The sequence below is a fragment of the Chinchilla lanigera genome, unplaced genomic scaffold (assembly GCF_000276665.1).
Source record: "Chinchilla lanigera isolate Chin_1 unplaced genomic scaffold, ChiLan1.0 scaffold00024, whole genome shotgun sequence".
In the NCBI taxonomy this organism is placed as follows: Eukaryota; Metazoa; Chordata; class Mammalia; order Rodentia; family Chinchillidae; genus Chinchilla; species Chinchilla lanigera.
Window position 1 is genome coordinate 13,311,641 of NW_004955425.1, and position 13,757 is coordinate 13,325,397.

General features: G+C 37.9%; 1 protein-coding gene across 2 annotated transcripts in view; it reads right to left on the reverse strand.

Annotated features, from left to right (window-relative positions):
* Positions 1–8,421: 8,421 nt before the first annotated feature.
* Mrln (myoregulin) overlaps positions 8,422–13,757 on the reverse strand; it is a 13,362-nt gene continuing 8,026 nt past the window's right edge. The window contains exons 2-3 of one of the 2 annotated variants that reach the window (XM_013514763.1): positions 10,289–10,397; positions 8,422–8,649 (exon numbers count right to left, since the gene is read on the reverse strand). In XM_013514763.1, the coding sequence (XP_013370217.1) occupies positions 8,489–8,649; positions 10,289–10,364 (237 nt within the window). In that variant the 5' untranslated portion in view covers positions 10,365–10,397 and the 3' untranslated portion in view covers positions 8,422–8,488. The remainder of the gene's footprint in view (positions 8,650–10,288; positions 10,398–13,757) is intronic. The other variant, XM_013514764.1, reaches the window with a different exon arrangement.

The following is a 13,757-nucleotide window of genomic DNA, read 5'->3' on the forward strand; positions in this document are numbered from 1 at the left end:
TTTTTTTTTTTTTTTTTTTTGGTGGTACTGGGGATTGAACTCAGGGCCTTGTGCATGCTAGGCAAGTACTCTACCACTGAATATATATATATATAGATGATAGGTAGATAGATAAAAGATAGAGGAGAGATACATAGATCATAGAAGGATAGATAATAGTTTTAAAATTCAAACTAAATTAAGAGGAAAGAGGTAAATGCTTTAGTCCCTTAGTCTTTGGCCTTTATTTAATAATCTACCTATTTACCATTTGAAATTCTAAGGATTCTTAGGGTGCCAAAATGTTCTTTTTCCCTTAGTGATCAGGAAAAAACATTTCAAAAGCTGTACATGTGGGCCAGCCACTTTGTAAAATAGCCCAGCAGGGTGAGTCACCATATAATCCAGTAATTCTACTGCTGTCTTTAACCAAGAGAAATGAAAACATAGGCCCTCATAAAGATTTGTTTGTGAATGTTCATTTGCACCATTATTTATAATAATCAGATATCAGAATGACCCAGATATACATCAACTGATGAATAAATAGATAAAATGTGCTATATCCATAGAATGAATATAATTCTACCATAAAAGTACAGGTATACACTACAACATGCACGACCTTTGAAAATATTATGCTAAGCAAAAGAAAGCAGAGAGAAAAAGCAGAGAGAAAGACATATTATATGATTTCACTATATGAAATGGTCAGAATAGGGCAGATCTATAGAGACAGAAATTATATTAATGGCTGCCCAGGGCAAGGAAGGTCCTCCTTGTCTGTCCAGACTAAAGGGTACTAATGAGTTTGTATTTGGGATAGTGAAAATATTCTCAAATTGATTATGGTGATGGTTGCACAATTCTCTAAGCACAGCAAACATAATGAATTGTACCCTTAGAATTGCATGTAAGTTTTATGTCAGTGGAATTAAATGGCATATGAATTATATGTCAAGAAAGCTATTATTTATTTTTTAAAAATTACAGCAGATATAGTTTAGCTTTGTTTGTGGTTTTTAAAAAGTTGTCCTAAAAACAGTTGTTCATTCATCTACTAGAATAATGGGGCTACCTAATATTGTGCCAAGTTAGGGGCTAACTTAGAATAACCATGGAGGAATTGCAACCCTTGGAGAACTAGTCAGCCTGAGTCATGACATGTACCATTAGAATGAACAGACAACTCCACAAGGTCTTATTGTATTGATCAGTTTTTCTACCACAGAGACACAGTACCTGGTAACCACAATTTAAAGAAGAAAGATCTAATTTGTCTCACGGTTTCAGGATCTCAGTCCGTGGTTGGCTGGTATGAAGATAGAAACATCACTGCAGAAGGGTATAACACCACAGAGCTGCATATATCATAGTAGCTAGGAAGCAGAGCAGGGGAAACAGGGCCAGAGAAGAAGGGGTGAGGGATCAGATATAGAAACCAAGGTCACACCCCCATGACCCACCCAGAAGTGTGCTTTACTAAGGCCCTTGACAGAGCTCAAAGCCAATCAAGTTGACGCTCCACCTTGACTGCCACACTCATGTTCTCTTTATTTTCTGCCACAGAAGATTCCTAATGGCTTGTAGGCCAGATGTCAGAGAACATAGGTAGAAGCTGATTTTTGTCAACCCCAAAAAATCAACTCCCCATGTATTCACTAGGCTGTAATCACACTGGGCTTCCCAATGCTTTAATGAATTCTACCCATTGCAGGGACTATGTGTCTTGTCTCAGTCACTTTCCTGTTACTGGTACACAGTACCCAACACCTGCAGTTTAAAGGAAGAGAGGTTTATTTTGGCTTGCAGTTTCTGAGGGCTCAGTCTCTGTATGGTTGGCTAAACCCAAGGCAGAGAGGGCAAGATGAGAGAGTGTGGTGGGAGGGGGTGGTGGAGGGAAGTTGCTCAACCCATAGCAGCCAGGAAATAGAAAGAGATAAAGAGACAGAGACAGAGATAGAAATAGAGACAGAGACAGAGAGAGAGGAGAAAGGATGAACCAGAGACCAGAGTGCATCCCTCCAAGTCATGCCACTATTGACCAAACTCTTCTAACCAGGGCCCACCTCCTAACAGCATGTGAGTCATCAATGGGTTAAGCCGCTGATTACAGCACCCCCCAAGAAGCAATCATCTTCCAAAAGCCAGAAATCTGAACACATGAGACTTTGGGGCGGCATTTTACTCTAAGTGGCAACATACCTGCTATTTTCTTTGGGTCTTCTCATCAGTCACATTGCTGCTCCAGTGATGTTCTCTCAGGAAAGGTCTCTTAGATTCATTTAGCTAAAAATATTCTGCCTCACATAAACCTTTGTCCTATTGCTGTTTTTATTTTCTTGCAGGCTGTGAAGTTCTCATGTGTTTATCAGTTTGTCTGTCTCCCTCATCAGAAAGTAAGCTCCCTGAGGACAAGGACCCTGGCTGCCTTATTCCCCAGTGTACTCCTGCACCTATAACTGTACCAGACAGGCAGTGGCTGCTTGACAAATATTTATTGAGTCAATGATCTCCATGATGCAAGTTATAATCAACTTTCATAAACAGCCCCTAAAAGGTCAAGCTGTGTGCCTTGAGATCATAGCTTTTACAGGAGTCCAAATATGCTGACACTCTAGAAATCAATTTATAGCTTCCTCCTGGCTGAAAAGGGCAAATGGCTTACACTGGAGACCCATTTGGCCACAGAGGACTTCCTGTACTTTCACACTAATCTTTTCTCACTCTGGCCTAGGTCAGATGGTGGAGCATGCGCTGGAGCTTTTCCTGAGGGTTTATAAATAAGTCTGGGCTCACTGCTGATCTCAGAGTAGCCCACATGGCATCTTGCCCACAGTTTGTTTAGTTAGTAGGACTGGTCCCAGTAAGATCAGCAATCATGCAGAGAACGACCCAAAACAATAAGCAGGCTTCAGTAAACATTCATAGCTTCCCTCCAACCTTCCCCTCAAACTGTACAGAAGCAGTTCATAGCATCACGCCCAGGGTTAGGAACTGGCCATTCTTACTAGCGTGGCTATGTGACTTATTTTTCATGTAAGTAGTCTCATTCAAGTGGACACATAAAATGTTAAGCCACCTACATCCCTTGTCACTAAACACTTCAAAACTATTGAATGCAGGTCATGCAAGAAGCATTATTGAGCCCAAGTAATTGGCTCATTTACTAGAATATCACTTGTAAGTTCTTTTTTTAGGTTTTTTTTTTTTTTTTTTTTCTTGGTACCGGGAATCAAACTCATGACCTTGCAATTGCCTGGCAGGCGCTGTGCCACTGAGCTAAACCCCCAGCCCTGGAACTTCAGCTTGAGAGCATCAGGACAATTTTTTTTTTTTTTTTTTTTTTGGTTTTTTGGTGGTACTGGGAATTGAACTCACAGCCTTGTGCATGCTAGGCAAGTACTCTACCACTGAGCCACATCCCCAGCCCTATCACTTGTAAGTTCTTTGGAAACAAGCCACTCAAGATATATTTGAGATGTTTTTCAATTACTTGTATTAAGAAATCCACAGCAAAATGACTTTATGGAAGAGCTTTAATATATTTGTATATTGAATGCAGAACAGTGACCTTAGACCTCTGTTTATAAGGCCTGACTTCATATTTGATAACAAAACAATGGCTCTCAGTTGGCTGGAGAATACATATGCCATTTTATGATAAACTGAAAACTTAGACAAGAGGAAAGAGCTTTCTGAGAAGGGGCTAACCAACATGCTGCAATGTTTCAGGACACATTTAGCATGCTATGATATGTGTTTTGAATTGCTTCGTTAAGTTTGGGATTGAGATGCTTCATTGTTGTCCCAAACTCTTTTACCTCCAAATGAGGAAGTGGTGAATTATTAACTTCTCTGGCTTGATATGAGTCCCAGTCCCTGAATGGTTAACAAGAAGGCGTTAGAGTCAGATGGTTTGGAGGTCGGTGTCTTGGTTCCCTCATCTTCTCGCTGCATCAGCACAGTTAGCATATCCTCCGTGAACTCTGAGGCATTTCACTTCATTCTTTCGAGCCCACATGCCCTTATCTGTGTGTTAATACAGATTAAATTTTGTGAGTATTCAAAACACTTAGCACAGGGTGCTCTGTGTTAAATCTTGGTATTTATAACTAACGAGGGTTCTGGCAATCATTTTCTGATCTCTTTTCTCAAATAGAGGGCTATTTCTTCAAGGTACCAAAGAACTAAAAAGGTTGCTAGTCCAATTGAATTGATTCCAAGAGATTAGGAAATTAATAGCACTTAGATATCTGCATATAGGCATGGCCAGGTAATCCCTATTTATTGATGACAAGTTAAGAAGCACCATCTACTTCAGTTAGGGGTTTGATGGTAATAGCACAGGTGAAAGTTAAGGTCTATGAAGTGTCACAGAAATGTGCTCTGGGAAAAACATGTTGCCTAAATATGCCATGAGTACTCTTACAATTCATGGAAACAATCGTTTTCCAATGCTACTGAAGGAAATCCATGTGTTTCTTACCCATGAGCTAATTCTGTCTTGTTGAGATTTCTTACAATAACTGAGATTTATATGATCCCTTTCTGTTATGCATTTTCATGGCAATTCCAGCCCAACTCATTTAATATTCATAGCATTTTTATATGATATACAAAACAGAGTATTGGGGCTGGGGATTTAGCTCAGCAGCACAGCACCTGCCTGACAAGCACAAGGTAGTGAGTTCGATTCCTGGTACCAGAAGAAAACACACACACACACACACACACACAAACAAACAAACAAAAAACAGAGAGTATTAATGTCATTTTCATTTATTTTTTCTTCATTTTAGCATGGAAATATGACACCCAGAGAGGCTATGCAACTTGTCCAAAGGTCATGCAGCTGCTCAGTAGCCAAAGCAACAAGAAGGGAAGAACTTTCAGTTCAGTGAGCTTCCCAGGGCTTCTGAAACCACAGCATGCATATGAATCACTGGAAATCTTGTTACCATTCAGGTTCTGAATTCAGTAGGTTTCAGGGGTTCTAGGATTCTGAATGTCTAACAAGCTCCTAGAAGTTGCTCCTGCTGGTATTTCTCAGACCATATCTCAGGGTACTGCCATAACACCCTGGGCATGTCCTTCCGGATCCTGCCCAATTGCAATGCACCATATGGGTATTCATTTTCCCCACTAGACTATGAACTCTGAGCGAGCAGGAAAAATGTTTCGCTCATTACTTTGACCTGGCTGTCCTACACTACGCCTTGAATAAAGGAACTAACCAATATTTTTGAAGCATGAAGAAAAAATGACCTATTTCCAATTATAAAGCCACAGGGCAAGCTGGACATGGTTGAACACACCTACAATCCCAGCATGCTGGGAGGCTAGGGCCAGAGGATTACTGCAAGTTTGAGTTCAGCCTGAGAAATTTATTGAGTGCCTGTCTTAAAATATAATTATGAAGACTCTAGAAATATACCTCAGTGCAAAAGCCCTGGGATCAATCTCTAGTGCCATAATAATAATAATAATAATAATAATAATAATAATAATAATAATAATGCCACAATGCTTACACATTGTAACTGTGATTACTTGCTTTAAAATGATGTTTATCATGTATATTTCCTTTTCTCAAGTCATATTATGATAAATAGCTGTAATTACTAGGTTGAAAAAATAACCAAAAGAAGCTCTGCAGAGTCAGCCAGTTTAGACCAGCAGGGCTCCTCCCTGATGTCAAGGTTCCAGCGGAATATAATCACTTCCTTGGGCCAGTGAGTTAAGTAAGGTCATTGAGTGTAAGGGGTGAGTGTAGAATGGCAGGGGCACCAGGGCTCACTAAGACTCTGTGGAAGGTAGAAACAGCACTTCTGCAGTCAGCTGAGGATGATAACAGTAATCTACCAAAAACTGAGGATTTTCCATATGCCAGGCACTGTGCTAAGCACCTGTTACCTCGTGTCATCTCCACAAACCAAGGTCATAGGCACTCATTCCTTAGGAAAGGAAGTTGAGACAAGCTATCAAAGGCTAAGAGGTGAAACCAGGGCTTGGACTCTGTACAGTCTAGCATCATATTCCATAGTTCTGTCCACATCACCCACTGCAGGAAGACTCCCAGGAAAACAAACAATCGCCTCAAGATTCAAGTGATTTTACTCATCTGCCAGTGATCTGATAATGGGTTCCAAGAAATCCTGGTGAGGGCTGGGGAGAAACACATCACAGCAACAGGAGGTGGTCCATAAACACCCAAAGAAGGCTGTGGAAATGTGTTGAAAAGAACATGATTTTCTGTAACAGCTTTTAATCAATGATCAGTTTGACTCTGTTTTATGGCTAATTATATAACTCCACTGAAAAGTGAGGTGAGAGTCAGGGAAGGGATATGTCTCAAAGGTCCAATTCCTTTCACACTTCATTAGGTCCCACAAAATCTTGCATTAATGTTTGGGCCAAACCTGAGAAGACGGTCATCACATGAAAGGAATTAGAGTTTTGTTAAGCGTGTGTGCCCAATATGAAAACATCAGCACGTCTAAAGGACAGAGAGATCTTTGTTTTTCAGAAGCTTAAAAAGCAGTTCCACAGTTATATTTTAACACTGACTGTCAGAAGATTAGGGCGTTTAGAAAACAGGACAAGAGAATGCATCACCAGGTTGCACAGATTGGCTTAATCTTTTTATTCTTGATAGAAGATTTTAATGCTTTATTTTTATGCTTCTGCATGCTAAGTAAATAGAAGCAATCCTAAATACAGCAAGAGAGATGTGAATATCACACTACTGTTGGGGGAAAAAAGTTGACCTCTAGGGGTTGGTTTTTAACTATACTGATCTTACTAATGCATTAGCATTTACCCTTGGCAGGATTATAATATTACAGATTGTAAGGCTCAAGATCTAGTTTCGCTGCTTCTTAGTTATGGTCTCAACCTGGCATAATTCCTGCAAGATTTAATTTCTTTATTAGTAAAGGGGGGAATACATACTTGCATCCTAGGATTACTGTAAGCTTTATGTCATATGACATACTGTGAGCGCTTAATTCCAAATAGTATGTTAGCACAGGTTATACTCTATTCTACCTCTTTTCTTATGAATTCTTTTACTTAACAGTCTCTCTTAGGTATTTCCTTTCCTAATCCTTGAATTTTTGTTTATAGAAATTTTTTTTAATTACCCAAGGTTAAGAAAAAAATCTACCTACAAACTTATGAAATATATGTGTAAGAAAATGACTGTAAAGTATCCTTACATGTAAAGATTGTGTTTCTGGGGTGTTACGCTTGGTGTGTTAAAAATAGAATGTTAGAAAATTTCAGTAGGTATACATAGCCTTAAAAATCAATTTCACTGATAATTTCACTTGCAAATTTTAGTCAATATATCAAATAAAAATAATGTTTTAAAAATTAAAATTTTATGATTCTGTAGTGAAGATCCTCTGGGAGAAAAATTTTCACTTCAATTTATTTGAACATTAATTATAAACCATAAAGAACTAAATAATACACAAGGTTATTTCTACTATAATATCTTGGCTTCTAGAATAAATTGATATTAAATTAATATCACTTCTCGAATGACTAATGATGTTGAACATTTTTTCATGTATTTATCTGCCATTAGTATTTCTTCATCTCAGATGTCCATTTTTGTATTGGGTCTTTGGATTTGGGGGTCCTGATTTTTTTTAATTCTTTATATATCCTAGATAGAAGTCCTCTGTCTGAGGGGCAGTTGGATAAAATTTTTTCCCAATACGTGGGTTTTCTTTTTACTCTATTGGTGATTTTTTTTGATGTGCAAAATCATTTCAATAAGATGAGATCCCAGTTGTTGATTCTTTGAAGTATTTCCCGTGCGGTTTGGTTTTTGTTCATGAATTCTCTGCCTATCCCTGTGTCTTCAAGATCTTTACCTACTTTCTCTTCCAATAGATTTAGTGCTTCTGTTTTAATATTTGGATCTTTGATCCAGTTTGACTTTAGTTTAGTGCATGGTGAAAGACAGGGGTCTAGTTTTAGTCTTTGGTATGTGGAAAACCAGTTTTTCCAGCACTATTTATTAAGGAGGCTATCTTACACTGATTTGAAGGCAACAATATGCAACGGAACAACCATTGGTGAATTCCTACAATCTTATCTAGTGAAACCCTGTATTATCTCTAATGTTTTATCTAATAATTATTTTCTTATTCTCTTTAATAGTTTGAACAATCTTCCATTCTTACATCTGGTAATCTGAGCAACATAGTTGAAGATAACAATATATAATATAACAACCACTGTTAATTTCTATCATTATGTTTTGAAACCTGTATCACTTTTCATGCCCTTGCTTTGTTTTGTTTATGTTTGCAGTGTTGGTTATATTGCTTTGTTTTGTTTATGTTTGCAATGTTAGCTGCTATTCTTTCTTTCTTTTACTACTCTCTTTAAAATAAAAAGATAAAAGCAAATTAACATCACTCAACATATTAAAATACACATTTTTATTCACTGGAATTCAATTTGAAATGTACATGGAAAGCAAAGAGGCTTTCTAAGAAGTTACAACAACATACACCATAGACATTAGGTCTACAAATAAAACAAATAAGACTTTTAGAAGTCTTTCCACAATTTCATCTTCCAGACTTTGGGGAGTGGTGGTAGAAATTAATATCCAGCTTTTCCCAGTCATACTCAGAATACTCCTGGTGCCTAGGGGGAAAAGAAGTATCCTCCAATTAATACATTTATAATTCTGACTCTTTCAATGCAATATAACATTTGCATTATAAAATCATAGTGATGAAGAGGGAATACTGCGTAGTGCTTTTTAACCAACCCATGAAGCAAACTGTTTTCCTCTCACTTGTTTTGACCACTTGCCCTCAAAAGTCACAGGCTTATTCATGTGCCAGACTTGCCTCTTTTCTTTTTCTGTTTTTTTTTTTGTTTTTTTTTTTTAATGATACCAGGAATCAAACTCAGGACCTTGTGCTTGCCAGGCAGGTGCTTGTGCCACTGAGCTATATTCCTGGCCCCAGACTTGCCTCTTTTAAGAGATAGCTCAAGAAACATCATAATGACCGTTCTCTGTGGTTTGTTATCAGTATTTATAAAGTACCTGCAACCACTTATCACTTAATCGTGTTTATTGGCACTGGTGCAATCTTCATTCCCTTCTCACCTATCAGGAAGTGAAAATTTAAAAACTGGGGAAAGGTGAGTAGTGACCAAATTAAAACAAACAAACAAAACAACCAATGTTTTTTCTACATTTTCTTGATATTTCCTAAAGATCTTCTCTCTTGGTTTGACCACAGACTATGACATCAAATGTTTAATTTACTCTACTTCTCTGTTACAGAAATGACTTCTGTTTCTTGGTTTTTGTTTTTTGTTTTTGGGGGGCTTCTTTTGTCTTTGTGAGACAAGATTTCACTATGCACTTCAGGCTGGTCTTGAACTCACAGAGATCCTCCTGCCTCAGCCTCCTGAGTGCTGGGATTACAGGTGTGAGCCACCATGCTCAGCTTTTTGTTTTTAATGGCTGTGATTTTTTAAGGTCTTAATTTGTGGTCTGTTTTCTACACTGTCAGAACACTTTACTGAGAGTCCATCAGACAGAGAGTTTGGAGTCATTCTTAATCTCCTTTTCAGAGAGGGCAAAGGCAAATTATGTTTTCAAAGCCATACAGTGAAGTTCCTTACAAATGCACTTAAAATGAATGTCAATATTTGTAAAAAACTGAAATATTTGGATAATAAAATATTTTATCTATTTTCACTTAAAATCAAAATGAAGTCAGGTATAGTGATGAACCTCTGTAATTGGAGGCAGGAGGGACTGTAAATTCAAGCCCAGCCTGGGCAACTGAGGGCTTAGCAAGACTGTCTCAAGTTAGAAAATCATAAGAAAAAAAGGTTGGGGATGTATCTCAGTGTGAACGTCCTGAATTTCAATTTCCAGTATAAATGAAAACCAAAAAAATTAAAAAGGCGAGTTTAGTTTTAAGACAGAAGAAAAAGAAACATGAAAATTATGCTAGTGCTGTCCCTTCATCTTGATTAATCTTTATAATAAATTGTTCCAATCCCCGAGGAAGGAAGAACTTGCCCCAAATTACACAGCAATCATTAGCAAAGTGAGCGTCTGAAATTTTCGCTACGTTCAATACATCTGCTTGTGTTCAGCGACGGGAGGCAAGAATAATACGTGGGTTTGCCAGATGACATTCTTCCCCTCCCGTGGCCTCAGCCTTGAGCGTGGCTTTCCTCAGTCCGTCTGCCCGGGAGCTCCACAAACAGGGAGAGAGGCGTTGGCGGTGGGCATAGATGGGCGCCCCTTCCTCACCTGAACAATCCCCGGTGGTGGGAGGTGACTGCTCCTTGGTCTTTGCTGGGTCTGCCGTTGCTAGACCAAAGTGCATGTGGCGCGGGTGGTCTCTTAGCAACCCTGGCCCCTGTGTCAAAGCACATTATCAGGTTCAATTTGACTGCCAGGCCGTGAGGAAGTAGGGGGAGCAGGGAGGCTACACGGAGCAACTCCACGATTATTTTCAAAAGGAGACGGGAAGGAAGTGTTGAAACGACTTTGGAAAATAGGACATTTTAATTTCACCATCACAGAATTGTGTAGTCAAAACTGGAACAGTTCACAGAGAGATTAAGCTGAATTCTAGGATTTCCCTGGCAGGGCAAACATTTATCATACTTTTTAAAGAAATAATTCCCTAGAGATTATTCGAAATGAGTGTTTAAATATTATAGCAAAGAAAAGTTATGTGTGTACGAGACCACAACTTATGAGATTGTATACCCGATATCTTTCCAGCGCTAAAGATCAAACTGAGCCTCACGTGTGCTCTATCACTGAGCTACATCCCAGCCCCAGGTCTGGTTTTTATCTATTGTAAGTTTTAAGATTTTGTCTCACTATCACAAACAAATTGGAGTGCAGAGGAAGAGATTTATTGACCAAAAATTCAAGTTACAAAATATGATTGCTCTACCCTTTACCACTTTAATTCTCCCTTGGGTAATTTATGCTAATGACATTATCTTAAATACAAAGATATTATGGTCAAAAGTATTTTTTGGAGTTTTATTTTTTCTTCTTTTTTGTAATTTAAAATCAGGTTGAGTATCCCTTATGTGAAATGATTGGACTCAGAAGAATCTCAGATTTTGGAATCTTTGCATATACAAAATTATATATTACAGGAGAGAACCCAAGTCTAAACATTAAATTCACTTCCGTCTCACTATACACATCTTGTAAACATAGGTTGAAGATAATTTTGTACAATATTCTTAGTGCTCCTGAATTTTGACTGTAACGCATCAATGAAGTTGAGTGTAGTGTTTCAAATTGTGGTTTCATATTGGTGCTCAGATATGGAGTTTGGGGATTAAGGATGCTCACCTTTTATATCAGGCACACAAAAAAGTAGAGCTATCATAAGTGAATAATAAATCACAGTGGATAAATTGTAAGTTTAATAAGATCTACCCCATCAAGAGGGGCCACAGTTCATTTTCATCACAAAAGGAAAGATAGAAGCAGCGATAAGGAGACTCCTTAAATAAATGGATTCAGCCACATAAGAAATATCATTTTTCCATTAAAATGAGGGTTACTACAAATGTCAAATCAAGAAATCATGGCCATACTTCCTAGAAATGATTTTTCTTTTTCTTGTTCTTCTTTTTCTCCTTCTTTTTCTCTACTGGGGCTTAAGCCCAGAGCCTTGCACATACTAGTCAAGTTCTCTACCACTGAACCACGTGCCCTAGCCTGAAATCAATTGCGATTCATGTTCATAGCAAACCATTATACTCCTAAGCAAATACTTGGCTACCTTCTGCAGGACATACATACAAATATTATTTATTTATGGTATCTAAGACTTGGGAACAACTTAAATACCCAGTAAATAAATTGTGGGATAGTGATATAGTACAGTAACAGAGTGAGTGTTATCATATTGGATTTTTTTAAAAAGCAAGGCACGAAAGAAAACACACATTTGTAAGTACTTTTATACAAAGTAGAAAGACAGTTACAGTGCATGATTCGGGGGTGTGATGACAGGTGACAGTGGGTAACAGGCGTTAATTTGGGACAGGCTGCTGTAAAAATCAGGGCAGTGGTGACCAAGTGTGGACAGAGAAAGGGCTGAGCAGGAGCTTTCAGCAATGTTTCCTCAACTGGGTAGCGGTGCACTGAGCACTTTATTTAGTTGTGTGTGTGTGTGTGTGTGTGTGTGTGTGTGTGTGGTCCTGGGGATTGAACTCAGGGCTTTAAGAAGGCCAGGCAAGCTCTCTGCCACAGGGCTGCATCCTCAGCCCTGGTAGTCACTTTTTAACTATTTGTTAAACTATATATAGAAATTGTATGCACTCTTCTGTATGTACATTCGACTCCATAATTGAAATATTTTTAAAAATATTAGAAGAGTACGTAGGAATGTCGATGGTGCTGGGTTAAGCTGGAGGGACGATGGGTGATTTTTCCTCTTGTTGTTTGTGCTTCTCTTGTCCTTTCAGGAGGGCGTTGCCTCTATAATACCTGAAAACTAAAGAAAGTGAACCGATTCCTGCTAGCCGGTTCCCTCTCCACATATTTCAGAGTAATTTATGCTCATTGTATCTTTGTGAAACGAATCATTAGAACAAATATGAACAAAAGGAAAATTAAATTTATCAGTGAAACATTGTACTGAAAATATGTAATTTGTTTTGTACGCCTATATCTGGTCATTTGAGCAACTACTTTGAAGATAACAATACATAATATAACAATCACTGTTAATTTCCTATCATCTTGTTTTGAAATTCTACAGTGTTTGTATTGTTATTTTTATTCTCTTTAAAACTAAAAAAAAGAAAATATGTAATTTATATAACCAACAAGATAAATGTCTTTCACTAAAGAACATGTTCCCGTCTTATTCAAAATACTGAGAGAAGCAGGAACCTATGTGAAACCTTTGTGGTTCCTGTTTGGTTCTGTTTCTAAATCTAACTCACTACAGGGCCACAAGTGTGTATCGTCAGAGCTAGTTAACACACACACACAGGTTTTACTGTGGATTAAAGTCACGAGGATGACAATACTTGATTTTAATTCTCACTCAGCTAGACTCTTGGTAATCCAGCACTTTTTGTTTTAGAGTTAAGGAACATTCTTGAGGTGGGGAAGTTATTTAATAGCAGCAATTTTCAGGATAAACATTTCCAGTGCTTTTTATCTTAGAGGGGAGGAGAAGGGGAAGTAAAAAGAATTGAGCTGTATTATGTACATGTACTAACTTGCCAAGATGAATATAATAATTATGTACTGCAACTATATACCAATAAAAATTAAAGTTTTAAAAATGTATCCAAAATATACATACATTTCAAGCAAGATAGAGCTCTTTAAAAACTACAGTAGAATAAATTCAGTGTGACTATCTTAGGACCTTGGTCTTATCTTAGATGTGGTATTTTAAAATCTTAGTTAAAATGACATGACCTTCAATTTCTGATATGACATCTTAGGTTAGTTGGGGCCAGGGTTATTTTATACTGAAACTTCAGATGATCATGATGAACTTCCCTTTCCGCTTGAGTGCTTCTATCGCTCTTTTCCGTCTTCCTAGAGGACAGTGGAAGTCATTTCATTATTTTTTAGACAGATAGAGAGTAGCAACAACTCCTGCTTTCTAGGAGCTCGACTTTTTGTTCTTCAGCCTGCCACCAGCTTACCAGCCCTTGCCTTTGAATCCTTTCCTACCTTTCTTTCTTTTTTCTTTCTCTGTCTCTCTAACATCTACCAT